Raw genomic sequence first — 10417 nt, forward strand, 5'->3', positions numbered from 1 at the left:
GGCCTGGGCTCCAGCGGCCGCAGCACCCAAAGGCCCCGGTGCCGCCGCTCCGGGGCTACAACCGGCCGCGTCCCCCGTCACCGTAGCAACGGGACGCCGCTGACTCGTCCCGCCCCTTCTAGCCAGGCTAGCCAATCGAAGCGCGTCACCTTCGAGCGGCGGCGGGACGAGCCAATCGCTGCCCCCGGCGCGAAGCCCCGGGCGGTGGTTGGGGGGCGGGAGAGAGGGGCGGGCACAGCGCGGCGGTGTCGTGCGTCATCGGAGCGCGCGGCGGCCGGTGCTGCATGCGCGGGGCCGCTGGCGGGCCCCGGTCCGTGCTCCCGCCGCCGCCATGAGCCAGTTCAGCTTCGGGACGGGCGGCGGCTTCACTCTGGGCACGCCCAGCACCGCCGCCACCACGGCCGCGACCGGCTTCTCCTTCTCGTCATCCACGCCCGCGGGCTCGGGGGGCTTCAGCTTCGGGAGCGCGGCGCAGCCGGCCGCCAGCAGCCAGCCCTCCGGGCTGTTCTCCTTCAGCAGGCCTGCGGCCACCGCGGCGCAGCCCGCGGGCTTCAGCTTCGGGACGGCGGCCACGGGCAGCGCGGCTCCGGCAGCGAGCGTGTTCCAGCTGGGGTGAGAGGCCCGGGGCGGTGGGGCAGGGGCGGGGACCCCTTGTTGCTCTGCACTGATTTGAAAGTAACTCAAGGAGGCGAACCTAAAAATTAGTTAAGGGCGTCAGGATAAAGAGGCTTAACAGAGAGTTGCAAATGGCAGGAGCTGCCATATAGTCTTTATTGAAACTGAAATACAAACCTGGTCGGGTGTGTGTGTTTTGAATGTTGATCTCCTCTGCCAGGAAGTGCCCTATAAGAAACCTGACTCAGTATTTGACTGGATGTATATCATAGAACCATGGGATAGAACCATAGAATGGTTATGGTTAGAAAGGACCTTAAAATCATCCAGTTCCAACCCTCCTGCCATGAGCAGGGACACCTCACACTAAACCATGCCATCCAAGGCTCTGTCCAACCTAACCTTGGCCACTGCCAGAGATTGAACATTCACAGCATCCTTGGACAACCCATTCCAGGGCCTCACCACCCTCACAGTAAAGAATTTCTTCCTTATATCTAACCTGAACACCGTTTCCTTCATCCTATCACTACAGTTCCTCATGAAGAGTCCCTCCCCAGCATCCTTATAAGCCCCCTTCAGATACTGGAAGGCTGCTCTGAGGTCTCCACGCAGCCTTCTCTTCTGCAGGCTGAACAGCCCCAGCTTTCTCAGCCTGTTTTCACATGGGAGGTGCTCCAGTCCCCTGAGCATCCTCGTGGCCTCCTCTGGACTTGTTCCAACAGTTCCATGTCCTTTTTATGCTGAGGGTACCAGAACTGTACACAATACTCCAAGTGAGCTCTCACGAGATCTCTAATAGATTGTCTCTTTTCCTGTCTTCTGTAGGTCAAATGCACCAACAGTCAGCTTTGGAGGCAGTGCTGCAACTCCAGCCACGGGAATCACAGGGGGCTTTGCGTTTGGTAGCTCGGCACCGACCAGCACGCCCTCAAGTCAAGCAGCAGCTCCTTCTGGCTTTGCGTTTGGATCCGCTGGCACAAGCACCACCGCTCAGTCTGGCACAACTGCAGGGTTTACCTTTTCCAGCGGCACCACGACTCAGGCCGGAGCAGCCAACCTGAGCATCGGCGCTGCAGCGCCGCAGACAGCGCCCACGGGGCTGAGCTTTGGAGCAGCACCTGCAGCTGCTGCCACCTCTGCTGCCACCCTGGGAGCTGCAACCCAGTCTGCAGCCCCCTTCAGCCTTGGGGGGCAGAGCACAGGTGAGTCCTGGCCTTGGGATGGCCGCTGTAGTCAGGAATCCTGTCAGCAGGGAGGGCAGCTGTGGAGGTTCTGCAGCCTCTGCTTCTGCTGGTGTGCAACAAAGCGAGTGGCTTTTATACCTTTGTTGCTTCTAACGTGACTGTTGCTTGGTCAGTGGAAGCTACAGTGTCTCTGTTGTAAAAGGTTTGTCTTCTCCTTTTACCTGTGCCACTTGTTCCAGGCCTGAACTTTGGGTCATTAACTTCTACTGCAGCCACTAGTGCACCCACGGCAACACTGACCACAAGTACCAGCTCGGGACCCGCTCTGTCTTTTGGAGCCAAACTTGGAGGTAGGAAGTGATCTTGGGGAATAGTTCCTCAAGACTTTGTGAATCTGCTGTTCCTTCTGGGAACAGTTTTCTGAACTGGACTCTGGAAATGGGCTGGAACTGTTTGTTACTGTGAATTTGCAGTGGCATAAGGTGGATGCTTTTTCTGTTTGTAGTAACGTCCACATCTGCTACAGCTGCTTCTACCAGCACCACCTCCGTTCTTGGCTCAACGGGGCCAACTTTATTTGCATCTGCAGCAAGTTCTTCAGCCCCAGCATCATCTACCACCACAGGCCTTTCACGTAAGTCCCAATATACAGATGTTATCAGATGGGGAATTGACATCCTTGTCTCTAAATTGGAGACATCAATTTGATAGGTGAACCACTCGGTGGGTAAAGAACTGGCTGGCTGGCTGCACGCAAAGAGTTGTGGTCAATGGCTCAATGTCCAGCTGGAGACCAGTAACGAGTGGTGTCCCTCAGGGATTGGTGCTGGGTCCGGTCTTGTTCAACTTTTGTTGGTGACATGGACAGTGGGATTGAGTGCGCCCTCAGCAAGTTTGCCGATGACACCAAGCTGTGTGGTTCAGTTGATACGCTGGAGGGAAGGGATGCCATCCAGAGGGACCTCGACACGCTTGTGAGGTGGGCTGATGCCAGCCTTATGAAGTTTAACCATGCCAAGTGCAAGGTCCTACACCTGGATCAGAGCAATCCCAGGCACAGCTACAGGTTGGGCAGAGAAGAGATTCAGAGCAGCCCTGCAGAGAAGGACTTGGGGGTGTTGGTCGATGAGAAAATGAACATGAGCTGGCTTCAGTGTGCGCTCGCAGCCCAGAAAGCAACCGTATCCTGGGCTGCATCATGAGGAGCGTGACCAGCAGGTCGAAGGAGGTGATCCTGCCCCTCTGCTCTGCTTTCATGAGACCTCACTTGGAGCATTGTGTGCAGTTCTGGTGTCCTCAACATAAAAGGGGCATGGAACTGTTGGAACAAGTCCAGAGGAGGCCATGAGGATGATCAGGGGACTGGAGCACCTCCCGTGTAAAGATAGGCTGAGAAAGCTGGGGCTATTCAGCCTGCAGAAGAGAAGGCTGCGTGGAGACCTCATAGCAGCCTTCCAGTACTTGAAGGGGGGCTGTGGGGATGCTGGGGATGGACTCTTCATTAGGGAAAAGGGGTAATGGGTTAAAGCTTAAACAGGGGAAGTTTAGATTGGATCTAAGAAAGAAATTCTTTGCTGTAAGGGTGGTGAGGCACTGGAATGGGTTGCCCAGGGAGGTTGTGTCCACATCCTTGGTGGTGTTGAAGGCCAGGTTGGACAGAGCCTTGAGTGGCATGGTTTAGTGTGAGGTGTCCCTGCCCATAGCAGAAGGGTTGGAACTGGTTGATCTTAAGACCTTTCCAACCCTAACTGTTCTATGATTCTCTTCTATGATAATCAATGAGCACAGTTGGTGGTCCTTGTCAGTAGTTGAGCTGCAGATGCTGGGGTAATATAGGAGAAATCAAAGAGCAGCTCTTCTTGCTCTTTGTCAACTAATAACTTGTATTTTCAGTAGCTCTACAACTCTTGCATTGCTACTCTATGTCCAAAGCAGACCTTAATCTTAGTATTTAAGAATCCTTTAATCTAATGGGCATTCCTGGAAGGTTCCTGGAAAAATTGCAGAGCACAGTGCTTTTTGTTATGTCGTGTCCCAATGATCCTTCACCTGAGCAGTGATTATGGTTAATACAAATACAGACCAGAGGGAGATGGGTAAGCAGGCAGAGTAGGATTTTTTAAAGGGGCACTGCATTTAATGGGTTCCACAAACTCTTCATGTTGTCTTCTGTTTGCAGTTGGTGCCCCTTCCACTGGGACAGCCAGTCTTGGGACACTTGGATTTGGGTTGAAAGCTCCTGGAACAACAACTGCTGCCACAACAAGCACTGCCACTGGTAAGGACTGGATGCAGAAGGTAGCTGAGGAGAAGGAAGCCTGACTTCAGTGCTGTGTGCTTGCATGAAGGACACACGGACATTGATGTTCTAGAAAAGTAAACAGATTAGCTCTTCCTAATTTTCTGTTTGTTTCTGATCCCTTCAGAGGGGCCTGGTTGAGCTCACACAACACCGTCCTTTAGAAGTGCGCTTTAGACCTATTCTCTGTTTGATAGCAGATGTGTCCTCTTCTGTTGCTTGACTCGAATCTTTCCTTTTAGGCTCCACTGCTTTTTCTGGCTTTGCTTTGAATCTTAAGCCGTTAACTACAACTGGTGCCACTGGAGCTGTGACTTCTACAGCTGCCATCACCACAACAACAAGCACCAGGTGAGTAATTTGGTACAAGTGACTGTGTCCTGATGAGGGCAAGAGGCAGTATCAGTGCTGGTGCCTGGTGAAGCAGGGGGAGGTGAGTGGTGCCATGTTTATGTGTTGGGTTTTGATCCTGTGTTCTGCACTGTCCCACACTTTCTCTCAGTGCACCTCCAGTGATGACCTATGCCCAGCTGGAGAGTTTGATAAACAAGTGGAGTCTGGAACTGGAAGACCAGGAGAAACACTTTCTCCATCAAGCTACACAAGTTAATGCCTGGGATCGGATGCTGATAGAGAATGGAGAGAAGGTAAAGTGACAGCCAGTGCAACTTGGCTTTGCTTGGTTAGATCCTTAAAAGCCTTCAGTGTTTTAGGTGCCAATGTGAATTATATCTGTGTGTTCATGGTATGTCTGTTCTGGTTGATAGACATTGATGCTTGGAAGTCTGTAAGTTTACACTATGCTAACAGTTATCTTAGGGTGGAGTTTCAAAGCCAAACCTCTGTTGTTCAGGTTTTAGTCTGTAAATCTTTATGTAACTGTTTCTTGTTTCTAGTGGACATTTGTTTTGTGCTGGCTTTCTCAGTTCCATTCAGTCTCTTTTTAATTCTTTAGTTGATTTTGAATTTTCATAGTATAATTGGTTGTTGTGTTTCAGATTTCTTCATTGCACAGAGAAGTAGAGAAAGTGAAGCTTGATCAGAAGAGGTATGACTCTGTGAATGCTTGAAATTATGCAGAGAAAAAACACAGAATGGCAGCTGTAGAAGGTACATGATCTCTTAGTAGTGTGATAAACATTTTGTCTTTTCAGACTGGATCAGGAGCTGGACTTCATCCTGTCCCAGCAGAAGGAGCTTGAAGATTTGTTGACCCCTCTGGAGGAGTCTGTGAAGGAGCAGAGCGGGACCATTTACTTGCAGCACGCAGATGAAGAGCGGGAGAGGACGTAAGACACAAATCTGTGTTGGACATGTGCTGAGCAGACTAATGTGATGATCAGTCAGCAGGAAATAAGAGTTGGGATGCGTGACAGCATTGATCTGTCAGAGGCCTTTGTGAAGCATGTAACCCTTTTTTCTGCATGGCAACTTAGATTTTAGGCGTTAGAAACAGGGAAATGTGACTGGAAGCCCTTGAATCATCGTGAAGATCTCCTTGGGTGTTGTTGTCTAATCAGCTGTCTGGGAACAGGTTACTAATTTTGGCATAATCTCTGAAAATTAATGATTATTTAGTAATTGAAGGGATGAGAGCAGAATGCACAAAGTGAGGCTCAGACATCCTTGTTAGCCTTAAGTGTTGAATCGTAGCAGGGGAATTATAAGAAATGTTGGCTCAAGAGAGATAAGTGTTTAGGAATCCAGACTAATTACTTCCTTCATTTCTGACAAGACCATCCAGAAAGCCCTCCAGACTATTGCTTGTCTGGCCCTGTGTATATATCCAGAGAGGAGGAGTTTCAGAGTTACCTGCTGTGTGTGCCAGAGTGCCTCTCAGGGTGCTCTTCAGGTGTGACTGGGAGTGGATCTTCTGAAGTTCACTTTAAATATTCTGACTTTTGTTCTTGTGTTTTGCAGCTATAAACTGGCTGAAAACATAGATGCTCAGTTGAAGCGCATGGCACAAGATCTGAAGGACATCATTGAGCACTTGAATACATCAGGAGGCCCAGCGGACACGAGTGACCCGGTAAATACAAGCTTTATTCTGTGCATGTTAGTGAGAGAGAGGATATTTAAACCATTCTAACTCTTTGTCCGCTTTTGGATACTTGTCTGCTTGCAGTTTCAACCTGGGAAGCGTGTTTTGTTTTGTCCTTGGGTTGGTTCTCTTGTCATAAAACTGGCATTATAACACAGCACAACCGGCCTGACACTGCAGTTCTATGACTAGATTTCAAAGTACCACATTCTGTAGGAACCCTGGTTATTTGTTTAATGCCTTGCTTTTGCCAAGATGACAGCTTGTTTCAGAGGCAGCCCCTAATCTTGATGTGGCTTCCTGCTCCACTGCTTGCATCTTTTTTGTAGTAAAATTTCCCTTCGCTGTTGCAGACTGAGTTTTCCCCATTCCTTTTTACTTTTGCCACCTCAAGCCTAAGGTGATGAATGTGGTTGCTGGTCTGAATTGGCATAAGCCGAAGCCACAGGCACTGAACCAGTCTCTTTACCAGATGATAAAGAGAAGAAAGTTACTGCACAGACTTCCCTGAGGCAGTGGCTGCTAAGTTAGCAGAGCTGTACATGTGAGACTCTGGGTTGCATGGTGTTCCAAAGGCAGGGACAGGGAGACTGTGTCTTTTACTACACTTAGGTTTTATGTAGTGTAAGAAATGACTTGCACTCTCTCTTTGTGCTCAGCTTCAGCAGATCTGTAAGATCCTGAATGCACACATGGATTCATTGCAGTGGATTGACCAGAACTCAGGTGAGAGTTGTCCTTCAGCTTTTTGGAAATGCATACAGAAAGCATGGAGCATGTGTGGAAGTGTTTCTTGAACACGAATTCCTGAATGTTCCTGAGGAACCTTCTCCCCCTCACCTTCAGTGCTACTGTCCTTTTTGTGCTTGAATTCTGATGTGCAATAGAGGCTTCTGCTGAGAATTACTTCCTGTCAACTGCCAATGTTGTCCCAAAAATGGGTTTAAACTGAAACAGGGGAAGTTCAGGTTAGATATAAGGAAGAATTTCTTTACTGTGAGGGTGGTGAGGCACTGGAATGGGTTGCCCAGGGAAGTTGTGAATACTCCATCCCTGGCAGTGTTCCGGGCCAGGTTGGACAGAGCCTTGGGTGCCATGGTTTAGTGTGAGGTGTCCCTGCCCATGGCAGGGGGGTTGGAACTAAATGATCTTAAGGTCCTTTCCAACCCAGACCATTCTATGATTCTATGAAAAGGACAGATTGAAATGTATCAGTGCAAAGCAGAGACTTGAAAACCTGGTGCTTTATTCTGTCAAACTAAGGTTAAATATTTCAACTTCTAAAATGTTTTGGGGTTTCCCTTTGAAATAGGAAAATGTGTGAGGGGGTGTGTGTGATTAATGTTCTCATGCACCCACCCCAACAAGAAAGCCAAATCTAGGTAAGACTGAGCAGTGTGCATTTATCTGCAGGCCCTGTCACTCAGGAGCTCCAGTGTGGCATTTTCATAGGAGCAGTAAGTTGAGGTGTAAGGTGTAGCACAAAGCAGAAGATACACTCAGTAGTGAAGACCTGATTGAGTACTTGGTGTTCTTTCTTGTCGTGGGTTCACCCTTAACTAGTGTAGGATGGTGCCATACTAAAAGCAAACAGACAGTGCCTCCTGGTGAGGGGTTCAAGAATTCTGCACGGTTCTGACTTTTCACTGGTGCCGGCAGCCACACGAGGGCATGGCAGAATAAAGCAGAGCTCCTCGCAGCAGCACCAAATTGCACTGTCTGCCTGCAGTGCTGTGACAGTGCTCGCCCTTGGTGTACTTCTTAGCTGAAAGCAGGCACACTACTGTCCCTTTTAAACAGTGTGACTGGCTTAAGTCAGGGTTTAATTTGTCTCTCCACAATGTATATGCTAACTTCCACATTTCAAACATGCTGTTATGTGGAAATCTGGTGCAGCTGCTATGGATCAGAATTGACTTTACAGAATGTGTGAAAATGGCAATCTACTGCCTTTCAATTTTAGTAGCAAGGAGACCCATTTTCCCCTCTGTCATTCAGTACCAAAGAAAGTGTCTTGTCAGTTAATAAGGAGTCATTCTCTTTGTTGGGCAATGTACCTCTAAAGAAGCAGCTCCCACTCAGTTCACCTTGTGGCAAGACAGAAGCAATAAGCTGAAGAAACTGCAGTTATTCAAAAAGGCTAATGTGTCTATCTGTGTCTGTGGGGTCCTAGGCAAGGGGAACCATTCCTGGTGCTGTATGCACTCCAGTGAGTAGTAGGCATACCTCTACACAGTGGCTATTAACTGGTCTGACTTGTTAAACAATGATGTGCAATGGTGGCAGTCATTGAAAATATCACCCCTTGCTGAACATAGATGGAGGGTGGTGTTGCTTCCACAACAGAAAGGAGTGTTTGGACAAAGGCTTGTTCTGACCTTCTAGCTCTTCCTGAGAGAGCCAGCAAGTCCCCTCTTTTGTAGTTACAACTTAATTCCAAGTTGAGTGAGAGATCTATGAGGCAGTGAAGTACGCTGCCATCTTCTGCCATAATCATTTCTTGCATGGGGAATATTTGAAAAGGAACAAACTGGAATGTGTTGGTTAACATGTTATGGAAGATTCTGGGTTCAGCGTGTTATATGAAATAACACCTAACCTGGAGTCTCTAAGCCGCAGGCTGACATAGTGCCGTAGCCCTGTTGATTATGGTAAGATTTCATGGACTGAAACTAGAAATGGCTATAGCTTGTTCCAAGATATTTTTGTATGTTGTGATACCTGCTGTGTTTAAAGTTGGTGATCACTCAGTGCCTTATGTATTCCCAAACCGGGGATGTGCAAATAGCAGCTCATCTGTGTTGTGGCTGCAAGTGCTCTGCAGCTCTCCTGTGCGATTGCACCGTCTTTTCTGTATTCCCAGAACTTAGAGAATCTCAATTGGTGAGTTAAAGGCTTGTTATGGCTGTGTGATATCCTGCAAGAAAATATGTGTATGCTTTGAACAGATGGTGTAGTTCATCTGTAATTTGTGTAATTCGGAGCAAATTTTAGCAGGAGGTGAGAAGGGGAAACTTTTATAGAGCAATAGCTTTTGCTCAAACTGCAGACCAGCTTTTGCAGTTCCTGTGCAGGGAGGGTGTGCTCTGCTCTCTGCAGTGCCCTGAAACTGCAACACACTGGCATGGCAAACAGTGTCAGCATGTCCCAGAGCTCTTCTGGTTCCTCCTGCAAGTCCCTGAATCATAGAAACACAGAATAGTTCGGGTTGGAAAGGACCTTAAGATCATCTAGTTCCAAACCCCCCTGCATGGGCAGGGACACCTACTACTAAACCATGCCACCCAAGGCTCTGTCCAACCTGGCCTGAATGCCTGAGAATACTTCCCAGACACTCTTCTTTGCCTTGGAGGATTACCAGTGCTTTATGTTGGGATTTCCTCCTCCTTTGTGCACTGTCAAGGCTGAGTGACTGTCAAAAACAAAGAACAGTGGTTTTCTTTCTCCTTCTGCAGGCTAAACTGTGCAGGGTTGTGGTTCAGGGTGGTTCTAAGGTTAATCTCTTGTTTTCTCCCACAGCTGTGTTGCAGAGGAAGGTAGAAGAGGTGACAAAGATTTGCGAGAGCCGCCGCAAGGAGCAAGAGCGCAGTTTTCGGATCACATTTGATTGAATGGTTCAGTTTAATGGATCGACCTAAAATCTCCACAGAGAAGAGGTTTTTGGGGACCTAGGTCACAAATCATTATGTGGGTTTGTTTCTTGCAGTAAAATGTGTTGTTTGTTCCAGAGCCAGTCTATGCAGTGTTTGGAACTCACCCGCTCCAGTCTGAGACTGCATGAGGTTTGTGCAGAAAGTCTGTGCTCTTTGTTCTTTGTAACTGCCTGCAGAGTGGTGAGAAACACAAATGCTGCCCCTGACGGACTTAAGCAGTAGGTGACTCCCCGGCTGAGCCTTCCCGTACTGCAGTGTAACTGGTGTATGGTCAGGTGGGACTTGAGGATCATTTATTCAGGTCCTTACAGAGATTTAATGAAGAGCTGTCCTTGGAAGGAGCTTGCAGCAGTCTGAGAGTCGATGCTGTTACTGCTGGCTGGAGTTTGTGTTCACATTGGGTGCGCTTCCACTGGTGAAAGTGGGCCTTGTTTTCTGTACTTTGGCAGTAACCTGCTTTTGTGCTGGTACCTGTAAGCGGCATTTCTGTACAATTAAAAATGACTAGATGTGCCAGGAGAATAATGGTACTTGTGTGGTGATTTGTAGTGCAGCTGGTTCAGGTGCAAGGGTGCAGGAAAGGTCTGTGGACCTGCTGTAAAACTTCCTAATAGACATT

At 48.6% G+C, this 10417-nt stretch overlaps 1 protein-coding gene across 1 annotated transcript; it reads left to right on the top strand.

Annotated features, from left to right (window-relative positions):
- The first annotated feature begins 265 nt into the window (after nucleotides 1-265).
- LOC308224653 (nuclear pore glycoprotein p62-like) lies at nucleotides 266-10265 on the top strand. The gene is made up of 12 exons (XM_080624805.1): nucleotides 266-612; nucleotides 1444-1820; nucleotides 2042-2152; nucleotides 2308-2436; nucleotides 3982-4080; nucleotides 4344-4452; nucleotides 4604-4748; nucleotides 5100-5149; nucleotides 5256-5390; nucleotides 6022-6133; nucleotides 6805-6871; nucleotides 9665-10265. The coding sequence occupies exons 1-12, from the start codon at nucleotides 332-334 to the stop codon at nucleotides 9754-9756; spliced, it is 1707 nt and encodes a 568-aa protein (XP_080480931.1). The 5' UTR covers nucleotides 266-331; the 3' UTR covers nucleotides 9757-10265.
- Nucleotides 10266-10417: the final 152 nt, after the last annotated feature.

The sequence above is a fragment of the Psittacula echo genome (assembly GCF_963264785.1).
Source record: "Psittacula echo genome assembly, chromosome: 8".
Classification (NCBI taxonomy): domain Eukaryota; kingdom Metazoa; phylum Chordata; class Aves; order Psittaciformes; family Psittacidae; genus Psittacula; species Psittacula echo.